Here is a 24,795-nt window from a genome sequence, read left to right on the forward strand (position 1 = left end):
AGAGCCTGCATGCCACAAACTACAGGGCCCATGTGCTCTGGAACCAGTGCACCACGACTACAGGGCCCATGCACCTGAAGCCTGTGTGCCACAACTAGGGAAGAGAAAACCTGCACACCACAGCTAGAGAGAAGCCCACGCACCACAACAAAGAGCCTCCGCACCGCAACAAAAGATCCCACTTGCCTCAATGAAGATCCCACGTGCTGCAACTAAAACCCAACACAGCCAAAAATAAATAAATAAAATAATAAATCAATCTTTAAAAAAATAAAAATAAAATAAAATATATGCACTGAAAGCCATGAGAGAGAAACAACACCTTACAAAACAATGTGAATGACAGCAGATTTCACATCAGAAACCACAGATGCCATAGGAGGTAGCATAACATTTTTCAAGTGCTGAAAGTAAAGAACTGTCAAGACAGAATCCTATATCTAATGAAAATATCCTTCAGGAATGAAGGAGAAATAAAGACATTCTCAGATGAAGGAAAACTAATAGAATTTGTCACCACCAGACTTACCTTAAAAGAACGGCTAAAGGAAATTCCCTAAACAGAAAATGAAAGATAAAATAAAGAATCTTGGAACACCACAAAATAAGAAAGAATACAGTAAATGAAAATGTGGGTAAGTGCAATAGACTTTCCTTCCCCTCTGGAGTTTTTAAATTAACGTTTGACAATTAAAGGAAAAAAATTTAACACTGTTTGATCTGGTTCTAAATGTATATAGGCAAGATATTTAAGACAATGATAAACAGGAAACTGCAAAGGGGATTAAAGGGAGGCAAGGTTTCTACATTTCACTCAAACTGGCAAAATGATGATAGCAATAGACAACGATAAGTTATGTGTATATAATGTAATATCTAGAGCAACCATTAAATGAGCTATACAAAGAAATACACTCAAAAACACTATATGTAAATCAAAATGGAATTCTAAAATATGCTCAAGAAACTGATAGGAAGACAGGGAAAAATAAAATAGAAAACAAAGCAGAGAGAACAAACAGAAAAGAAAAATAGTAAATGTAGGCCTAACATATCATTAGTTTCATTAAATGTGAATGGTCTAACTACACCAAGTAAAAGACAGAGACTCATAGAAAGGATTAAAAACATGACTCAACTGTACAGTATCTAAAAGAAAGTCACTTCAAATATAGCAATATAGGCAGGTTGAAGGAAAAAGTATGGAAAAAGAGATATCATGCAAACATTAATTAAAAGAAAGCAGAAGTATTGTCCACTATACCTCAATAAAGCTAGAAGCATGAGTAGCTATATTAATATCAGATAAACTAGAATTTGGAAAAAAAATTACCAGACACAGAGAGAGATATATAATGATAAAAAGTCAATCCATCAAGAAAAACAAAGCAATTCTAAATGTGTATGCAGCAAACACAGAAGCAAAAGCTGATAAAACTAAAAGGAGAAGTAGACAAGTTATAGTTGGAAACTTCAACACCCCTTCTCTCAACAATTTACAGAACAGCTAAACAGAAAATGAGCACTCTCAACAACACAATGACCCAACAGGATCTAACTGACACTTACAGAACACACCACCCAACAACAGCAGAATACACACTCCTTTCAAGTGTCCATGGAACATATAGCATATCTTGGGCAGTAAAACAAACCCCAACAGTTTTAGAAGAATTGAAATTATACAAGGTATTTTTTCTGACTACACTGGAATCAAACTAGAAATCAATAACAGAAAGATAACAAGAAAATTTCCATACACTTAGAAATGAAACAACACACTTCTAAATAATCCATGGTAGGGCTTCCCTGGTGGCGCAGTGGTTGAGAGTCTGCCTGCCGATGCAGGGGACATGAGTTTGTGCCCCGGTCCAGGAAGATCCCACATGCCGTGGAGCGGCTAGGCCCGTGAGCCATGGCCGCTGAGCCTGCGCATCCAGAGAGCCTGTGCTCCGCAATGGGAGAGGCCACAACAGTGAGAGGCCCACATACCGCAAAAAAAAAAAAAAAAAAAAAAAAAAAAAAAGTAAATAATCCATGGTTCAAAGAGAAAGTCTCAAAGGAAATCCAAAAAATACAATGAACTGAATGAAAATGAAAAAAATACATATTTACAATTTGTGGAACACATCTAAAGCATTGCTGAGAGGAAAATATACAGCACTAAATGCATACATTTGAAAGAGGAAAGTCTCAAATCAAAGATTTAAGGTCCCATACCAAAAACCTAGAAAAAAAGACCATATTGAGGATAAGTTAAGAGTACAAACTTGGAACTAGTAGATAAATAAGTCCAAGAGAGCTAATGCACAGAATAGTGATCACAGTCAACAATACTGTATTATACAAAGTTGCTAAGAGACTAGATCTTAACTGTTACTGCCACGAAAAAGAAATGATAATTATGTGATGTGATTGAGGTGTTTGCTAATGCTACGGGGTAATCATATTGCAGTATGTAAATGTATCAAGTCAACACATTGTCACTTGTTTTTTTTTTTTTTGGCTGCACAGGACAGCTTGCAGGATCTCAGCTCCCCCATCACAGATTGAACCCAGGCTGTAGCAGTGAAAGCCTGGAATCCTAACCACTAGTTCCCACTAGGGAACTCCCAACACATTGTCACTTTAAACTTACATAATGTTATATGCCAATTATATTTCAATTTAAAAATAAAGCAAAAAAGACCAAAATAAACACAGAGCACACAGAGGGAAGATAATAATAGAAAAGAAGAGAAATTAATGAAGCTGAACAGAAAAACAATAGATAAAAATCACTTAAACAAAGAGTTGGTTCTTTGAAAATATCAATAAAATTGATAAACTTTTAGTAAGACTGACAAAAAAAAGAGAGAGGACACAAATTACCAATATCAGGAATGAAACAAAGAATATCACTACAGACCCAGCAGACATCAAAAGAGAAATTACTATGAACAATTCTACACTTATAACTTAGATGAAATGAACCAATTCTTCAAAAAACACAAACGACCACAAGTGATCCAATATGAAATAGATAATTTAAGTGGCCCTGTACTATTAAGGAAAATTCATCCATAATTTAAAACTCATAAAAGAATCTAAAAAGAATGGATATATGTATAACTGATTCACTTTGCTGTACAGCAGAAACTAACACATTTTAAATCAGCTATACTCCAATAAAAGTTTTTTAAAATAAAAAATAAAACTCACCCAAAAAAAGATATCTCTGGCCAGATGGTTTCCCTGGAGAATTTTACCAAACTTTTAACGAAGAATTAACACAATTACATAATCTCCTACAGGAAACAGAAGAGGAGGTAATTCTTTCAAGCTCATTCTATGAAGCTAGTATTTTCCTAGGATAGGTGAAAAGGGGCCCCCAAAAGATATCCACATCCTAATCCTTGGAATCTATGACTATCACCTTACATGGCAAAAGTAAAAAGGTCTTTGCAGATGTGATTAAGGATCTTCCGATAAGGAGAGTATCTTGTATTACCCAGGTGGGTTCTAAATGTGATCACATGTATCCTTACAAGAGGGAGGCAAAAGAAGATTTGACACACACAGAGGCAGTGATGTGAAGACAGTAGAGAGATATTTGAAGATGCTGGCCATGAAGAATGAGGGGATGAAGTCACAATCCAAGGAATAGCTGCAGCCCCCAAAAGCTGGAAGAGGCAAGAAACAGACTCTCCCCCAGAGCCTCTGCAGGGAGTAAAGCCCTGTCAACACCTTGATTTTGGCCCAGTGATGCTTATTTTGGATATCTGGCCTTTAGAACTATGAGAGAATAAATTTCTGCTATTTTAAGCCACCAAGTTTGTGGTAATTTGTTGCAGCAACCACATGAAACTAACACATTCCCTGATTACAAAACTGGATGAATATAGTATAAAAAAGAAAACTACACACCAATATCACTCATGAATATAGAGGCAAAATTTCTTGACAAAATATTAGCAACTATAATTCATTAATATATTAAAGGAATTATATATATTGACCAATTAGGGTTTATTCCAGGGATGCAAGGCAGGTTCAATATTCAAAAATCAATCCATATAGTCTACCATGTTAACAGGATTTTTAAAATCACATGATTGTATCAATCAATATAGAAAAAGCACTTGAAGAAATCCAACACTCATTCCTGCAAAAACCAGAATAGAAAGAGAAATACAGAGGAACACCCTCAATTTGATAAACAGCATATAAAACAAAACTACAACTAACATTATACTTCATGATAAAAGACTGAAGACCAAGAGCAAGGCAAGGATGTCTATTCTCATGACTCTTATTCAACATAGTGCTGGAAGTTCTAACCATTACAATAAGGCAAGAAATGGAAATGAAAGGCATACAGAATAAAAGGCAAGAAATTAAACTGTCCCTATTTCCAGATGAAAAGGTCATAGAAAGCATAGAAAAACATACAAAAACCAAGTGTTTTTCTATATGTTAGCAATGAAAACATGGACTCCAAAATAAAAAATATGAAACCATTGATAATTACTCAGAAGCATGAAACACTTAAGTATACACCTAACAAAACTAAAAGTTGCAGTAAGTTAAATTGTTGTTTACTTATTTGCAGTAAGTTCACTCCTTGTAGTAAGTTAAATACTGCAACACGCTAGCAATCTTGAGAAAGAAGAACAAAGCTGGAGGCATTACACTATCTGATTTAAAACCCTTGAACAATGCGGGATTGGGGCATTGACCCTCTGCATAGTTGAAAGTCCATGTATAACTTATAGTTGGCCTACCATATACTTGGTTCCTCCTTATCCCCAGTTTCTCTGTATCCACAGATTCAACCAACTGTAGGTCGTATAGTACTGTAGTATTTACTATTGAAAATAATCCACATATAAGTGGATCCACACAGTTCAAACCTGTGTTGTTCAAAGGTCAACTATATATTACAAAGCTACAGTAATCAAAACAGTATGGGAGAAAACTATAACTCAAAAAGTTACATGCACCCCAATGTTCACTGCAGCACTATTTACAATAGCCAAGACATGGAAGCAACATAAATGTCCATTGACAGAAGAATGGATAAAGAAGATGTGGTATATATATACAATGGGATATTACTCAGCCATAAAAAAGAATCAGATAATGCCATTTGCAGCAACATAGATGGACCTGGAGATTACCATACTAAGTAAAGTAAGCCAGACAAAGACAAATATCATATGATATCACTTATATGTGGAATCTAAAAAAAGATACAGGGAGTTCCCTGGTGGCCTAGTGGTTAGGATTCAGCACTTTCACTGCCGGCCAGGGTTCAGTCCCTCGTGGGGGAACTGAGATCCCACAAGCCTGGTGGTGCAGCCAAAAAACAAAAAAAGACAGCTACAAATGAACTTATTTACAAAACAGAAACAGACTCACAGACACATAAAACAAACTTATGGTTACTTATGGTTACCTCCCCTTTACCAAAGGGGAAAGGGGGAAGGGATAAATTAGGAGTTTGGGATTAACATAAACACACTACTATCTATATAAAATAGATAACCAACAAGGACCTACTGTATAGCACAGGGAACTATACTCAATATTTTGTAATAACCTATAAGGGAAAAGAATCTAAAAACTTATATATATATATGTATATATATATATATATGTATATATATAACTGAATCACTGTGCTGTACGCTGAAACTAATACAACATTTTAAATCAACTATACTTCAATTAAAAAAATAAAAATAAATAAATTTAGTGAAAAAAAACCCAGTATGGTATTGGCATAAAAACAGACACAGGGCTTCTCTGGTGGTGCAGGGGCTGAGAGTCCGCCTGCCGATGCAGGGGACACAGGTTCGTGCCCCGGGCCGGGAAGATCCCACATGCCGCAGAGCGGCTGGGCCCGTGAGCCATGGCCGCTGAGCCTGCGCGTCCGGAGCCTGTGCTCCGCAATGGGAGAGGCCACAACAGTGAGAGGCCCGCGTACCACAAAAAAAAACAAAAAAAAACAGACGCAAACAACAACAGGACAGAATAAATAGCCCAGAGGTAAACCCATGCATATATGGTCAATTAATTTATGACAAAGTATCCAAGAATATACAATGGGAAAAGGACAATATCTCCAAAAAACAGTGTTGGGAAAACTGGACAGCCACATGCAAAAAATGAAACTGGATTACTATCTTACACCATATAGAAAATTAACTCAAAATGAATTAAAGAGTTGAATGTAAGACCTGAAACCATAAAACTCATAGAAATCATGGGCAGTAAGTTCCTTGACATCAGTCTTAGCAACGATTTTTTTGGATCTGACTCCAAAAGCAAAGGCAATAAAAGCAAAAATAAACAAGTGGGACTACATCAAACTAAAATGCTTCTGCACAGCAAAGGAAACCATCAACAGAATTAAAAGGCAACCTACTGAATGGGAGAAAATATTTGCAAATTATATATCTGACAAGGGGTTAATATCCAAAATATATAAGAACTCATACAGCTCAATAGCAAAAAACAATCCAATTTAAAAATGGACAGATGATCTGAATAGACATTTCTCCAAAGAAGACATAGCAATGGTCAACAGGTACATGAAAAGATGCTCAACATCACTAATCATCAGGGAAATGCAAATCAAAACCACAATGAGGTATCACCTCACACCTGTTAGAATGCCTATTATCAAAAGGATGATAAGTAACAATTGTTGGTGAGGATAGAGAGAAAAGAGAATCCTTGTGCAATGTTGGTGAGAATGCAAATTGGTGCAGCCATTATGGAAAACAGGATGGAAGTTCCTCAAAAAATTAAAAATAAAACTACCATATGATCCAGCAATTCCACTTCTGAGTATTTATCTGAAGAAAATGAAAATACTAACTTGAAAAGATATGTGCACTCCCACGTTCATTGCAGCATTATTTACAATAGGCAAGATATGGAAGCAACCTAAGTGTCCATCCAATGGATGAACGGATAAAGAAAATGTGAGATAGACAGAGCTAGAGATAGAGTTATACACACATACACAATGGAATATTATTCAGCCATGAGTAAGAAAGACATCCTGCTGTTTACAACAACTTGGATGGACCTTGAGGGCATTAGGCTAAGTGAAATAAATCAGACAGAGAAAGACAAATAGTGTATGATCTCACTTATATGTGGAATCTAAAACAAAACAAACCAAACAAAAAAACAAACTCATAGATATAGAGAACAGATTGGCGGTTGCCAGAGGCGAGAGGAGAGGGTAAAATGGGTGAAGGGAGTCAAAAGGTACAAACTTCCAGTTAAAAAGTAAATAAGTCATGGGGATGTAATGTACAGGCATGGTGACTATAGTTAATAATATTATATTGCATATCTGAGAGCTGCTAAGAGAGTAAATCTTAAAAGTTCTCATCACAGGGCTTCCCTGGTGGCACGGTGGTTGAGAGTCCGCCTGCCGACGCAGGGGACACGGGTTCGTGCCCTGGTCCGGGAGGATCCCACATGCCGCAGAGCGGCTAGGTGCGTGAGCCATGGCCACTGAGCCTGTGCGTCTGGAGCCTGTGCTCCGCAACGAGAGAGGCCACAACAGTGAGAGGCCTGCGTACGGAAAAAAAAAAAAAAAAAAAAAAAAAAAAGTTCTCATCACAAGAAAAAAAATTCTGTAACTATGTATGGTGATGGATGTCAACTAGACTTATCATGGTGATCATTTAACAATACATACAAATATCGAATCACTATGTTGTATATCTGAAACTAATATAATATTGTAAGTCAATTATACCTCAATTTAAAAATAAATAAATAAATAAAAGTATGGTATTGGTAAAAATAGACAAATTTATCAATGCAACAAATAGCCAGAAAATAGACCCACACAAATATAGACAACTGATCTTTGACAAAGGAACAAAAGTGATTCAATGGAGAAAGGACAGCCTTTTCAATAAATGGTGTTGAAACAATTTGATATCCATATGCAAAAAGAAAATATCTAGACACAGTCCTGACAACTTTCACAAAAATTAACTCTAAATGGATCTTAGACTTATAGGCAAAAAGCAAAAATATAAAACTTCTGCAAATAGGGAGTTCCCTAGTGGCCTAGTGGTTAGGATTCCAGACTTTCACTACTATGGCCCAGGTTCAATCCTTGGTCAGGGAACTGAAATCCCGCAAGCTGCACGGCACGGCCAGAAAAAAAAGAAAGAAAGAAAACTTCTGCAAATGACAGGAGAAAATCTAAGTGACTTTGGGTTTGGAAGTGTTTTAAAATATAACACCAAAAGTACGTTACATGAAAGAAAAACTGACAAGTTGGACTTTATTAAAATTTTAAAATTCTGCTCTGTGAAAGACACTGTTAAGAGAATAAAGAGACAAGCCCAGAACAGGAGAAAATACTTGCACAACACATAACTGATAAGATGACTTGTATTTAAAAATATACAAAGAGGGACTTCCCCCGTGGTCCAGTGGTTAAGAATCCATCTTGCAATTCAGGGCACACCAGTTTGATCCCTGGTCAGGGAACTAAGATCCCACATGCTGCAGGGCAACTAAGCCCACGTGCTGCAACTACTGAGCCCACGCGCTCTGGATCCAGTGTGCCACAACTACAGAGCCCACGCGCTCTGGAGTCCACACGCCACAACTAGAGGGAAGCCCATGCACCCCAACGGAGAACCCACGCACTGCAAGGAAAGATCCCGCGTGCCGCAACTAAGACCCACCCAACACAGCCAATAAATAAATAAATAAATAAATAAATAAATAAATATTTAAAAAAAATTTTTAAATAATAAAATAAAATATGCAAAGAACTCTTAAAAATCAACAATAAGAAAACAAACAACCCCATTACAAAATGGGCAAAAGATCTGAATAGACACTTGACCAAAGAAAATATACGGATGGGAAATAAGCATGTAAAACCATGTCCAACATCATTTTTCATTATGGAATTTCAAATTAAAACAACAATAAGATACCACTACACACTTATTAGAACGGTTAAAATCCAAAAAACTGACAGTATCAAATCCTGGCAAAGATGTGAAGCAACAAGAATGTTCATTCATTGCTGGTGAGAATGAAAATGATGAAAAACTGTGGAAGACAGTTTGGTAGTTTCTTACAAAGTCTTACCATATGACCCACAATTGCACTCCTAGTCATTTACCCAAATGAATGGAAAACTTATGTCTACACCATAACCTGTACATACATGTTTATAGCAGCTTCATTCATAATCACCCCACACTGGAAACAACCAAGGTGTCCTTCAGTAGGTGAATGGATAAGCAAACTGTGGTACATCCATACAATGGAATATTATTCAGTGATAAAAACAAATGAGCTATCAAGCCATGAAAAGACATGGAGGAAACTTGAATGCAAATTGCTGAGTGAAAGAAGCCAATCTAAAAAGGCCACAGACTGTATGATTCCAACTATATGACATTTTAGAAACGGCAAAGCTATAGAGACAGTAAAAAAGTGTGGTTGCCAGGGTTTCAGGCAGGGGGAGAGGAAAGATGAATGAATAGCTAAAGCACAGATGAAACTGTTCTGAATGAACTGTAATGGTGGATATATGTCACTATGTATTTGTCAAAACACATAGAATGTGTAACACAAAGAGTGAACCTTACTGTAAACTGCTGACTATAATTAATAATAATGTATCAATATTGGTTAATTGTAACAAATGTACCACACTAATACTACCATCTCAATTATTCTGTACATCTAGAACTACTAAAAATTAGGTCACTTAATTGTTTTAATGCTCTTAGCATACAATCCAGCAACTGCACTCACGTGCATTCCTTCAATACAAAAATCTTACACAATCACAGCATCCTTATTCATAACAGCCAAAAACTGGAAACAACCAAGATGTCCTTCAACTAGTGACTGGTTAAGCAAACTGTGGTAAATCCATACCATGGAGTGCTATTCAGCAATAAAAAGGAACAAACTATTCATATATGCAACAATCTGGATGAATCTCCAGAGAATTATGCTGAGTAAAAAAAGCCAGTCCCAAAAGATTACATACTGTATGAGTCTACATATATAACACTCTTGAAATAACAAAATTATAGAACTGGAGCACAGATTATTGGTTGCCAGGGGTTAAGAAGGGAGAGGGGGAGGAGGGAAGTGGGTGTGACTATTAAAGGGCAATATGAGAGATCCTTGTGGTAAAGGAAATGTTCTGTATGTCAATATCCTGGTTGTGATACTGTATCAATACCAAGATTTTGCAAGATGCTATGATGGGGGAAACTGGGTAAACAGTACATCAGTACATTGCATTTGAATCTACAATTATCTCAAAATCAAAATTTGTCTAAAAAATAAAAATTTTGTCTAAAAAATTTTTTTAAATAAAAAAATGGGAAAAAATAGGCTCCTCTTACTTACCTCAAATGATCTGCCAGGTTGTCCTGGAACCAGGGCAGGAAACCTCTGGGGTGATTTCCCATTAGCTGGCATGTTGACTCTTGAGTACCAGCCCACCTTCCAAAGCTGGAGAGGCCTTTGTACGTGGGCTGCAGTCAGAATAAATGGAAGATCCTGCAGCCTCCAATATGCGGAAAGTTCAACAGCTCCACAGAGACACCAACAAATCCTAAAAGGACAGTATCCATGTCATCGTCATTCCACATTCGCCCCACAAAGTTCAGCAACTCCCACTCTGAGTATTAGTGAGGGTAGATTGTGGAAACAATCATGAGATTTGGAGTCAAATTAATGAACTCAGAGTCCGCTACTCTTGGGTGGCTCCACAGGGGGTGCTTCACACTTTACCCAACCAGCTCATCCCTCAATTCCAGGTTCATGGCAGATCTGGGTTTGGGGAGAAGGTGGAAGTGAGGCAGTGAATGGTGCTGAAGCCCCATGGGGTAGGCAGGGGAAGGACTTGTCCACAGGGTCCTGGTGAGTGACTGTGGAGGCAAAAAACCTGGAAACCTGGTAATCTTAATGAAAGGGGTCTCTTCTGTCCACTTGAATTATTTCACCACTTTAGGGTGAAAAATCCCTCTTAAATTCTTCTGCGGAGAAGCTCTGAGCCTCTTCTTTCCAGAAGATGATTCAACGTTAATAACATTTATTAAATCAACAAATTAGAGGGGTGGGGGAGGAAACATGCTGCTTTTAACTTACACCAAAAAAGCATTTGACACAATTCAGCAGTCGTTACTAATAAAAACTCAAACTAAAATTAGGGAGGAAGTAAATCACTTACATATCATGAAAATCATTTACAAAATATATCCCTGAAATACTATGCTAAAAAGTAAAATGATGAAGCAACTGCCATTAAAACTAGTAAAAAGATAGGGATGTCTGATACAACTCAAAATTGTTTTTTCTGGCTCTAGCTCACACAATAGAAGACGAAATAATCAGAATAAATACTGCAAAGAAATGAAAATGTAGCTTTCTTTGCCAGTGATATGATTTTATACATAGAAAACCTACCCCAGACTCTACCATAAGTCATAGGGTAATTTGATAAGGGGCTGGATACAAGATAAAATTACAAGAGCAGATAGTTTTTTCCCTGTATAATAATGACCAAATGAAAACGGAAAAAAACTCCATTAGTAATGATAACAAGAAAAATATAAAATATGTAAAATAAACTCTTTAAGGAGCTGCACCTATAAATTTAAAAAGTAAAAGAAATTGACAAATATAAAATAGTCACACAGACATATCATACCCCTGGATAAAAAATTTAATTAAAATGTCAACCCTCCCAAAACATTATAGTTATGTAAAGAATAAATAAAAAAGAAAAATTAAACACAAAGCTCAATAATAAGATGGTGTATATAACATTTTGTGGAGCGCAACTAAAGAGACTCTTAAAGGGAAATTCATGTTTTCAAATGCCTTTTAACAAAGAAAGGCTGAACATTAATGAATTAACAACCAATTTAAGAAGTTAGATAAAAGAGAAAATAGCACAGATAGCAGGAATTAGGGAAAGAGAAAACAAAGGTACATCAGAGAGGATCAATAAAGCCAAAAGTTGGTTATTTGGAAAGGCTAATAAAATTAGCAAATCTCTGGGGAGACTGAGGAAAAAAATCTAAACGCACACACACTATTAGGACTTGACAACAAAATGCAGCAAGGAATCTAAAAACTGACTACCTCAGAAGCCTCCATCCCTCCCTGACCCGCATACACTCCCATTCACCAGACTCTTTAATTCCCCACCAACTGACCCCACAAACTGCCATTCCCAAATGCCAACAAAGCCATCACCTCAAAATCACTGATGACTGTCACGCCACAAACCCTCGTGCACTCGCTTTAGTGCCGCGCGCCAACAAGACTTAAACAGCCTCTGAGGGCCACTTCCGTTTCCTGTCCTCACCTCTGAACCTGCCCCTTCTGGGGCTGTTAATTTCGCACACGATCACACAAGAGCTGTGCGACTGTGGTCTACTTACTCTCAACAAGGTGCAGCTATGGATCTGCAGATACTTTGTCCATGAGCAGCGGTGCCGAGCGAGGAACATGGCTGCGCCAAGGCGTTCCACCACGAGGGCCGCCATCATAGCATCCATTCCGTACAGTGGGCTGTTCCATAGGCAACAGAGGGGGGGGTGTCGTTCATGGGTAGAAACTTTCTGAAGACAAGCTTCCAGGAGAAGCTGGCCTTTGGAACCGAGTTCTATAGGTTTGTGCAAAGTTTACAGAAGCAGAGGTGCCAAACCCCAACCACGGGGGAAGGGGAGATGTGTCCCGATCTTCAAGGGAGATACCACTGGGAAGATGGGGGAAAAGTCCCTCCTGGGCGATACCACTGTAGAAGAGAGGGGAGGAGTCAAGGTGGTACAGTCTCCTTCTGACGGACTGTGGAACTGATGTGGAGGGGTCTTTAATCCCCTATCTCCATTACCCCACTGAAATGATAGTAGGTAAGAATAATAATACTAGCCTTTGATATGGACAACTAATGTTTTTCAGCAAATTATCAGTAGAAAAATATTTAGAAAACATTTTAAGCACACTTTCGATGAAAATGCATCTCCAAGACATGCCCCCAGCACCTGCTGTCAACCAGGTTAGCCTCTCTTATATAGAAATTCAGGAGCTGCTACTGACTCTTGGGAGAGAAGAGAATTCTGGGTGTTCACCTCTGAACTCCTATACACAGTCTTTAAAATCTAGTCCTAGTATACCCTCCTGCAGGGAGCCTGCTCTGACAAGAGGTAAAGAGCTATTTTCCCTGCGTAAGGTGTTTCCAACCCAGCAAGACCCTGGCTAAGCTTGAGTATGGATTGCTGGGTACCCTGAGGACATTCATTTCCTTTCTCTGGACCTCAGCTCAACAATCTGGAGAGCTAGAATGTTAGCCTCTCAGATTATCCCATTTTCTCTGTCTCCCCAGCAGTATTTATGAACTGGATGAAAGACAGAATGGCAAATATGAGAATATTGTTGTAACACACGCACATCGACATAAATTGCCAAAACTTATTATTGTTGTGACTTCTGGTCAACCTCTCAAATCCTAGACCCTGTTTACTTCCATCATCAATGCCTCTCTGAGCTGATCTCAAACCTGAACCTTTCTTAACTCTACCAACACCTATGCTGCATTTTTCTGATCTGGCTTCATGTTCTCTATTAATGATTCAAGCATCAATGTTCTTGTATTTTGACTTTTGAAAATATTGCACTAAAATGTTATTTGTTTTGATTACTGAGTTTTTTGGTGCCCCCTTAAATTTTGCACTTTGAAGTGAGTGTCTCTCTTGCCTTACCCTAGTCCCAGAAAACTTGTTCTCTAAAATCATAGACGATCAGAAACTTTGTTAATTGAAATTATGTCAGTAAGAATAAAACATCCCACTCTTGCCTGGAGGATCCAAGTCACTTTGACACAGAGAAGCAGACTCGATTTCCAACACAGGTTCAGAGCTTCAAATAAGGGGTATCTGAAGCAAACATGTCACATCTATTTTTTTAACTTTTTATTTTATATTGGAGTATAGCCGATTAACAATGTTGTGACAGTTTCAGGTGCACAGCAAAGGGGCTCAGCCTTGCATATACACGTATCCGTTCTTCCCCAAACTACCCTCCCATCCAGGCTGTCACATAACATTGAGCAGAGTTCCCTGTGCTATACAGTAGGTCCTTGTTGGTTATCCATTTAAAATATAGCAGTGTGTACATGCTGATCCCAAACTCCCTAACTATCCCTCCCCGCCATGCTTAGACTGAACCCTTATGCTTTTAAAAGTAAAATCAGAAGGCAAGGGTGTAGGGGAATAATTTTCCAATACTGTTCTTATAAACTCTTCTTTGAAATAAAGGAGGCTTTTACTGTTCACAAGGTTATTTGTGAGTTGCAATTTTTCCCTCTATTCCCCCATTCAGTCTAGGTTGCCACAATCAGACAGACAGAAAGCAGAAGGACACTTTTTTCTTGCATCTGTAGTGGAAACCTTAGCAGACAGTATGTCACATCTTTTTTTAATTTAGCGTTTCTAAATAAAAAGGACCCTGGATCCACCTCACAGTCCAGACTTGACATTGACTCTTTTACATACCAACCTACTTTGCTTTGGGCTAATCAGTACACTGCTTCATTTAAATTTTAACTGAACTCCACTCTTCCCCAACATCCTGTAGTACAGTAAGTCCCCTACATACAACCTTCAGGTTGCGAACTTTCGAAGATGTTGACGTGCGTTCACATGTCCAATCACGTAAATTAGCTCACATGTCTGGTGTACATTGTCATGTGTGTGCATCCTCTATAAGTGGTTGTGCTTTTATGTACTTTACAATACCATACTGTATACAGTACAGTAGTACAGCATCTTTATTTCAAGCCCAGGCTGTCCGGAAGCAAGTGTAAAAGCAGCAATGATGTAGCTGGTACTGCTGAAGAACCGAAGAGATTCACGATGCAGGAAGTGACAAGGGGATTTTCTTTATTTGAAGAGGCGCTGTTAGCTTTTGAGGCATAGGATGGTACACGAAGGTTGCAGCAGCCGTTCAGAATGCAATCCAGTGCTACCGTGTCATCTATGATGAGAAAAGAGGCTAGATAGAACTGAACCCAGCAAGGAACCAAAACCTGTGCCATCAACGTCAGGCGTGAGTGAAATGGCAGCTTGCCCTCCATCTCTCATTGCTGAGGATACTTCAGCTCTACCATCTCCCACCTCCTCTCCCTCCTCCAGTCAGTAACTCTTCTTGCTGTTCACTTGATGCCAGCCCCTGTATGCCAGCTGTTGTACTGTACTACTGTACTTTTCAAGGTCCTGTACTGTAAGATTAAAAAGGTTTTCTTTATTTTTTGTTTGTTTTTTATGTATTATTTGTGTGAAAAGTATTATAAACCTATTACAGTACTGTCCTATACAGCCAATTGTGTTAGTTGGGTACCTAGGCTAACTTTGTTGGGCTTATGAACAAATTGGACTTACAAACGCGCTCTCAGAATGGAACTTGTTTGTATGTAGGGGACTTACCATAATCCTATTTCTTCCTTTGTTTGGTGAGACTAGGGTGGTCAACCATACCTGTTTGCCCAGGACTGAGGTGTTTATTGGAACAAGGGAACTTCAGTGCTAAAATCAGGAAAGTCCCAGGCAAAACTAAAACAAGTTGGCCATCCTAAGTGAGATCCTCCACAATTCCTACGATGTGTGGTCTCCCTTGCTGCAGCAAGTTAAAACCCATTTCTGGGCTCCCCTGGTGGCGCAGTGGTTAAGAATCCACCTACCAATGCAGGGGACATGGATTCGAGCCCAGGTCCGGGAAGATCCCACATGCCGCGGAGCAACTAAACCCATGTGCCACAACTACGGAGCCTGCCCTCTAGAGTCCGCAAGCCACAACTGCTGAGCCTGCGTGCCACAACTACTGAAGCCCATGAGCCTAGAGCCCGTGCTCCACAACAAGAGAAGCTTACCGCAATGTGAAGCTCGCGCACTGCAATGAAGAGTAGCCCCTGCTTGCCGCAACTAAAGCCCACACGCAGCAACGAAGACCCAACACAGATGAAAATAAATAAATAGATAGATAGATAGATAGATAGATAGATAAATAAATAAATAACTTGTTTTTTAAAAATCCATTTCTGTCCAACTATGGATGTGACCCTTGTGGTCTTTATCAGATGGACTTTATTAAGGTCATTAATGTTGGAAGGTTCACAGATGTCGAGTTTGAGATCAGTCCTAGTGTGCATTGATGGTGGAAAAATTAACAGGCCTGGGTTCAAGCCCCAGATCAGAGAGACATTGATGGAGGAATAGTTAATTAAAGGCTGAATGCTAAAAGATACGAGAAAGGCATTGATGGTGGAAGAATTATCAGAGCTGTAGATTACAGGTCAGACTAGAGCAGTACTGATAGGGTTGAAATTTGGTCCAAAGGTAGTAGAAATGTTATTACAGGAGCCTGGATTTTAGATTTTGACAAGAGAGTCACTGATGGTTGGTCAGATAACAAATGACCAAATTCAAGGTCCTACCATATGAACAGTGGTGGTGGAAGAGTTAATGGAAGCCAGCAATTTTAGCTCTCTTGTCTAAACCAAGTCTGAGGGGCTGTAGATAGATGGTACGGCTGTCCAGTGGCTGTGTACGAAAGGTGGGATCTAGTTTCTGGTGGCCAATGGGATGAAGCAGCAGCCTGTTACTAGGAGGAAGCCCCTGTTGCTATGTGCAGAGTGAGAGAGGCAGGGTCTAGCCTGAGTTGCTACAGACAAATAGTTAGCCAATGACTGCAGAAATTGGGCTTTAGCTTCTTCAGCCTATAGTAAACTGATGCTAGGTAGTAACCCCCACGGCCACGTGAAAGAAGGCAGCCAAAGTGACACCTGAGAGGCTGTAGACAAAAGGCACAGTTAACCAATGGCTGAGTAAGAATGGGGCTCTGGCCTCCCTAGGTATATGAGCATTCCTGGTCTGTAAATCAGTGAGGTCCTCATTGTCCAGTGCTGGGAGGCGGCAGTGCATAGCCTGCGGGGGTGCAGGTAGATGACACAGCTGTGTGAGGGAAGTGGAAGTGGGTGGGAGCAAAGGCTTGAGGTTGCTTTGGGCAGGTGGCGCAGCTGGCCAATGGCTCTGTGTGGGAGGCAGACTTTAGTCTCCCTGACTAATGAAATGCAAACATCTCTGTTACTATGTAGAAATAACTTTGCTCTTCCAAATTCTATGTATATGTATAGCTGATTCACTTTGTTATAAAGCAGAAACTAACACACCATTGTAAAGCAACTGTACTCCAATAAAGGTGTTCAAAAAAAAAAAGAATGAAACTTCTTACTCCTGCCTGGAGAATCTAAATCACTTTGACACAGAGCAGCAGCCTGGGGATTACCCTGGTGGTCCAGTGGTTAGGACTTGGTGCTTTCACTTCCGTGTCCCAGGTTCAATCCCTGGTCAGGGAACTAAGATCCTGCAAGCTGCTCAACGTGGCCAAAAAACCAAACTAATACAAACAAACAACCAGAGCATCAGCCTCAATTTCCAACACAGGTGGAAAAGGAGGAGGAAACTTAGCATGAGGTGCTGCAGACAGATGACACAGTAAAGAAAAAGAAACAAATGAAATTAACTTTAATAATATATTTAAACTACATATCCAAAACATTATCATTTCAACATGTAATCAATTTTTTAAATTATTAATGAGATATTTGGCATTCTTTTTGTTGTAGTAAGCCTGTGAGATCAGATGTGTATTTTACATTTACAACACATCTCAATTTGAATGCTAAACTTTCATCAGAAATACTTGATTTATATGTAGACTTCATAAAATTTACAGATGAAAATGTAGATTAGGGACTTCCCTGGTGGTCCAGTGGTTAAGACTCCATACTCCCAATGCAAGGGGCCTGGGTTCGATCCCTGATCAGGGAACTAGGTCCCACATGCCGCAACTAAAACCTGGCACAGCCAAATAAATAAATAAATAAATAATCTTTTTTAAAAAAGAAAATGTAGATTAATATTCACAGGTTGTTTCAAACATACTTTAAAAGTTTTCCAATAACTGAACTGAGTATCTATTTTTTTCAGCAGAAGAAATGTCTAATATTACCAAAATGTATAACATTACATTTAGAACAGTTTTTCTTTCAGATGGCAGCTAGATATTTGAAAGGCTTGCCAGGGAAAGGTTGTGACTCTCAATATGTGGTCAATGGGGACAGGACATCATTTCAGATCTTTTAATCCAAAATTGTGTTGCATTTTATTGAAGCACTGGATCTTCCACTTGAGTATTTTAAATTTTTAGTTAATTAAAATGAATAAAATTTTAAATCAATTCTCAGTCTCATTAGCCTCATTTCAAGTGCTCAGTAGCCACACGTGGCTGGTGTCTCCAATATCAAACAGCACAATTCTAGGCAATATGCCATTGATGGCGGTCAAGTTGAAAGAACCAGGCAGGGGGGAACTGCTGGAGAGATGCAGCCACAGCAAGAGGCCAGGCTGGAAACTTCTTTTACCTTGAAGGCCCAAGAGACCTGAGATTCCATTCTCCCAACAGGAAACATGATGCTGGTGGGTGAAACTAGAAAGAAGGATCCAACCAGTCGGCCAGACTTGGAAAACCTCTCCCCTGCCCAGAGTCACCAGGCAGGCAAGGGGGGCAGAACCAGCAAGAGGGACCTGGCCACAGCAATCATCCTGACCCAGGATGCCACTTTGACCTGAGATTCCCCTTCCTGGCACAAAGACACCTGGGCAGCCAGAAGGCACTGCTCAGTGGAGCTCATCACATCCCTCTACCACTGAGGAACACCCAGAGGCCTGGCCTGTAGAAATTCTTTCCACTCTTAAGCAGCACCAGCAAAGGCAAGTGAGAGCCCCAGAGGCACCAGATAGACCAAGCAGGTAAAAATAACACCACAAAGGCTCAGAAAATTAAACTGCCATTGGAACCACTGCACCAAAATTAGGCCGAAACTTTCATGCCAAACCTAAACAGGGTGACTGGCTGCTAAAATGAAAGATTTTCATAGGACCTATAGTCTCCTAACATCATAGACAAAGGCCTGGAATACAATAGAAAATCATTTGTCACATCAAGAACCAAGTAAATAACAACTTGAATGAGAAAAGACAATCAACGGATGCCAACACTGAGATGACTCAGATGTTCAAATTATCTGACCAGATTGTAAAGCACCCAATATAAAAATTTTTCAACAATCAATTACAAACTCTACAAATTCTCTTGGAACAAATGAAAAATGAGAAGAATCCTAGCAAAGAAGTTATTTTTTTAAAACCCCAAATGGATATTATAGAACCAAAAAGGGCAATGACAGAAATAAAAACCTCACTGGATGGGCTCACTAGTAGAGTAGAGATGACAGAAGGTAGAATCAGTAAACTTGAAGACAGATCAATAGAACTTACCCAATCTAAACAACAGAGAGAAAATTGACAGAAAATATTAAACAGAGTCTCATAGACCTCTAAGACAATAACAAAAGGCCCAGCATTCATATCATGGAATTCCCAGGAAGATAAGAGAAAGACCCTGAGACCAAATGAGTACTTGAATAATTAATGAAATGTTCCAAATTTGGCAAAAGACACAAACCTACAGATCTAAGAAGATGAGGGAATCTCAATATGATGAACCCAAAGAAATTCATGTCAAAATATATCATAATTAGGGGGACTTCCCTGGTGGTCCAGTGGTTAAGAATTCATCTTGCAATGCAGGGGTCACGGGTACGATCCTTGGTTGGGGAACTAAGATCCCACATGCTGTGGGGCAACTAAGCCCACATGCCACAATTACTGAGCCCACTCACTGCAACTACTGAGTCCACATGCTCTGGAGCCCACTCGCCACAATGAAAGATCCCACATGCCACAACTAAGACCCAATGCAGCCAAATAAATAAATAAATAAATAAATAAAATTTAAAATATGTATATATCATAATTAAACTTTTGAAAACTAAGACAATGAAAATAACTTGAAAACAGTGAAGGGGTGGGCTAATATTCCCTTCTTTCCTCTAGGTTCTTTGGTTGGTCTAATTAAATTGACATAAGACAGATTAACAGGAGAAAAACAAACAAAAGTTTAATAACATGTATACCTCCTGTATACATGGGAGATATCCAGGAAAACTGAGTAACTCTCTGAAATGGCCAAAGTCATCACCTTAAATACTATCTTCCAGATAAGGTGGAAGAAAATGTTGGAGGGGGTGGGAGTGGAGACAGTTATGGGAGGTGACCAGGAAAAGCACAGTAAACAGGGGTAAGGTTGTTATGTAGATTTAAGTTGTTGCCTTCTCCATTGATAAGAAGTTCTAGAGATTTAAAATCATCTTTCTCTTCCTGGTACAGAAGGGAGACACCTAACAAATGGAGATTTCCCTTATAAATGTAAAGGTCTCTTACAAAAGGGTAAGTTCTACTCAGTTTTCAGAGCTTCTCTCAGGGCTGCTGTCTTTTTAAAAATAACCAGCTAAAAATAATATGCCAGGGCTTCCCTGGTGGCTCAGTGGTTACGAATCCGCCTGCCAATGCAGGGGACACGGTTTTGAGCCCTGGTCCAGGAAGATCCCACAAGCTGCAGAGCCACAACTACTGAGCCTGCACTCTAGAGGCCTCAAGCCACAACTCCTGAGCCCATGTGCCACAACTATGGAAGCCCGTGCACCTAGAGCCCATGCTCTGCAACAAGAGAAGCCACTGCAATGAGAAGCCCACGCACCACAACCAGAGTAGCCCCCACTCGCCGCAACTAGAGAAAAGCCTGCGCACAGCAACGAAGATGCAAGGCGGCCAAAACTAAATTTAAAATTAATTAATTAGGGGCTTCCCTGGTGGCGCAGTGGTTGAGAATCTGCCTGCTAATGCAGGGGACACGGGTTCGAGCCCTGGTCTGGGAGATTCCCACATGCCGCGGAGCAACTAGGCCCGTGAGCCACAACTACTGAGCCTGTGCGTCTGGAGCTTGTGCTCCGCAACAAGAGAGGCCGCGATAGTGAGAGGCCCGCGCACCGCGATGAAGAGTGACCCCCGCTTGCCACAACTAGAGAAAGCCCTCGCACAGAAATGAAGACCCACCACAGCAAAGATAAAGAAATTAATTAATAAACTCCTACCCCCATCTTGTTTAAAAGAAAGAAATAAATAAAATTAATTAATTAATTTAAAAAAATAATATGCTGAAGAGGCATGTTTTGGGGTGGCAAAATCTGCTCCCTTTTAGCAGCCAGAGAGAAATAAAGCATTATCTCTAGGAGAACACCCATTTAAATGACAGCAGATTGGGTGGGGAAATTGGAGAGATACTGTTTAAGGGTACAAACTTGCAAGTAGTAGATAAATAAAGGAGATCTAATACACAGCATGGGGAATATAGCTAGTGATAATGTATCATATACTTGAAAGTTGCCTAGAGAGCAAATCTTAATTGCTCTCACCACAAAAAAGAAACTGTAATTTGTGACAGGATAGAGGTGTTAGCTAATGATATGGTGATAATCATTTTGCAGTATATAAACATATCAAATAACACATTGTACACCTTAAACTTACACAATGTTATATGTCAATTATATCTCAATTTTTTAAATGCAAAAAAGAAAAAGACTGAAAAAAATGACAGTAGATTTCTCATCAGTGGCGTAATATTTTTTAAAGTACTGAGAGAAAAGTGTTGTCAAGTGCAAATTCCTTATCTAGTGAAACTATCCTTCAGGTAAGAAGGGGAAATAAAAAGCTTCCAGTTTGGTGAACATGTGAAGATGTGGGGAGAGTGGTGCACATAGAGAGGGCATGGAAGCCCCGTCCCCCCTTCCCAGACATCTTGCCCTATGCATCTCTTCCATCTGGCTGTTCCTAGGTTATATTCTTTTATAATAAACCTGTAATCTAGTAAGTAAAATGTTTCTCTGAGTTCTGTGAATTAATCAAATTTCTGCTTCATGGAAGCTGGTCAGAAGTATAGGTGACAATCTGGCATCTGAAGTGGGTGGGGAGAGGGTAGTCTTGCAGGACTGAGCTCTTAACCTATGGGATCTCATTACCGAACTGGTTGACTAGACCTGCACCAGAGTCCTAGCCCCAGCCGAGATGCCTTGTCTGGGCCAGGGAGATTCTTTTTCTGATCAGATTCGCACAGCCAATCATGAAACTGATGCTGAGACTGGAACAGCACAAGCTTTATTCAATGGCCAAAGAATGGAGAAGCAGAAACCTAGTTTGCAAATCAACTTCTCAACCCAGTTTGGGTGGAGACACCATATATAGAGGAGGGTTGAGGTAAAAGGGAGGGAATTGGAAAGAGGGAGGAATATTCGTGACTTATCTGAGAACAGGGGTATGGTTTGGACAGGAACTGAGGCAATACTCCTTTTCAGTCCTTGTATGGGCTTTTCTGGTTGTTGTCATGGCAATTGTCAACTGTCATGGCACTGGTGGGTTTGTCATTTTAGCCTGCTATTGTATTACAATGAACATATAGTGAGGCTCAAGGCCTACTAGAAGTCAAATCTGCCATCTTGGGCCTAGTTGGTTCTAACCAGTTGTTTTTCTCTTTGCAGCTTCCTCTTGAAACTTAGATAAGAGCAATTGGTTTCCATTCGAGGGAGGGGCAGAGATATGATTATGAAGCAAGAGCCTTGGTAACAATCTGACACTCAGGGAAGGTAAGGCAGGTGGTGGAATAAAGCCTATTTCCTAGAAATGAGAAAATGAGGAACACAGAAAGGCTTTTGTGCCCAGGAGGGCCCCATAGGGTTCTGCTCGGTTTCAATTTTATATATATATATATATATATATATATATATAAAATACATATATATATGCACACACATATATATACATATGTGTGTGTAACATAAATATATTTGTTATAAATAAAATAGATATGAATATGCACATATGGAAATATATAGAATAACTTTTATATCTAGATATAGATATTTAGATATATGGGCATCTTTCTGAATCTTAAAATGAAGACATTTAGTGGTCATAAGAGGATTTAGTTGAATAATGGTGAAATATAGTGGCTGATTCTGAAACAGGAGGGAAGGGGGCAAGGCACAACCTTTAAAAGAATGACATAGTCATTGAGGGAATAACATAAACTGATTAGAACCGATTAGGTCCAAGATGGCAGAAGATTCAACTTCCAGTAGACCTTGAGCCTCATTATACACTCATTGTGATACATTAGTATATGCTAAATAACACACCCACCAGCGCCATGACAGTCCCAAGGCCGACCGTAAAAGGCCAAAAAGTAGGTGGTGGCCAAATCCTGGAAATCCCCACCCCCTTCCCCAAAATAGTTGGAATAATCCTCCTACTTATTTGCCTATGAAATTACCCAGCCCATAAAAACTAACCACCCCATATTTTGGGGATGCTCTTGCCTTTTGAGAGGGACCGCATTCTGTCTATGGAATGTGTATCTCTCTAAGTAAATCCACTTCTTACCTATCACTTTGTCTCTCACTGAATTCTTTCTCTGACGAGACATAAAGAACCTGAGCTTGATTAAGTCCTGAGACCAGGTGAGTGATTTCAATTAAGAGACAGTGGGTTCGAGTCCTAACCTGAGTTTTGGCTGGGTTCAAATCCCATCTGAGTTGTGTGGTTTCAATTCACCCTATGTACTTACAAATATTAACTGATGGTGAAATATATACTTCTATATGTCACTAGACATAAAGGACACAATGCTTTAAGAAGTGTGCCTGGAGTTGGACTAAAAGTAAGGATGAAAAGGGGGAAAATACATATTAAAAAGTACAATTTAAAAAGCAGGGAGAAGGGGGCTTCCCTGGTGGCGCAGTGGTTGAGCGTCCGCCTGCCAATGCCGGACACATGGGTTCGAGCCCTGGTCTGGGAAGATCCCACATGCCACGGAGCAGCTGGCCCCGTGAGCCACAATTACTGAGCCTGCGCGTCTGGAGCCTGTGCTCCGCAACAAGAGAGGCCGCGATAGTGAGAGGCCCGCGCACCGCGATGAGGAGTGGCCCCCACTTGCCACAACTAGAGAAAGCCCTCTCACAGAAACGAAGACCCAACACAGCCATAAATTAAAAAAAAAAAAAAAAAGAGCTGGTGACACGTACGTGCGCCGAGACAGCGCGAATTGGAGAAAAAAAAAAAAAAAAAACCTCAATAGGTTACCAGAGTAATTCAAGGTAAACTACAAATAAAGGATAATTGAGACAGAATTTAAAAAAAAAAAAAAAAAAAAAAAAAAAAAAAAAAGCAGGGAGAAGAGGTGAAACTGAGCAGGAACCTGTGGGGCCCTCGAGGGTACAAATCCCTTCCGTTTCCCCAGTTTCTTGTTTGTAGGAAATAGGCTTCATTCAGCCTCTTACACCTTCCCTGAGTTCCAAAGGGCAGATTCAAACAGTTGCTAATCAGGGAAATAAGGGAATACATAAACAAAGGAGGAGAAATCAAGAAACAATAGTGCAGCGATTAAAGCAGGGTCCTGGTTCCTCCTCAAGGAATATACATAACAATATCTTTGAGTTCTTCCTCAGGAACTAAGGCCCCCAACCAGGTGGAGGATGGTAACTTCAGGCTGAGCACAAGATCTCCGGAGCACCACTCTGTTACCTCACCACCAACCAATCACAAGAAAGTCACACACCCTGCAGCCCTCACCCCGAATTTTGCCTATTAAAAACTTCTCCCCAAAAACCATTGGGGACTTTGAATTTTTTGATCATCAGCCACCCATTCTCCTTGCTTGGCCCTGCAATAAATCTTTCTCTGCTCCAAACTCTTAACTTTTCAGTTTGTT

General features: G+C 39.6%; 1 protein-coding gene across 1 annotated transcript in view; it reads right to left on the reverse strand.

Moving 5' to 3' along the window:
• ZNF157 (zinc finger protein 157) overlaps positions 1 to 12,405 on the reverse strand; it is a 28,343-nt gene extending 15,938 nt beyond the window's left edge. The window contains exons 1-2 of the mRNA XM_081221456.1: positions 12,268 to 12,405; positions 10,411 to 10,618 (exon numbers count right to left, since the gene is read on the reverse strand). Of these exons, the coding sequence (XP_081077582.1) occupies positions 10,411 to 10,482 (72 nt within the window). The 5' untranslated portion in view covers positions 10,483 to 10,618; positions 12,268 to 12,405. The remainder of the gene's footprint in view (positions 1 to 10,410; positions 10,619 to 12,267) is intronic.
• Between the last annotated feature and the right edge of the window lie 12,390 nt (positions 12,406 to 24,795).

The sequence above is a fragment of the Mesoplodon bidens genome (genome assembly GCF_964165515.1).
Source record: "Mesoplodon bidens genome assembly, chromosome: X".
NCBI lineage: Eukaryota > Metazoa > Chordata > Mammalia > Artiodactyla > Ziphiidae > Mesoplodon > Mesoplodon bidens.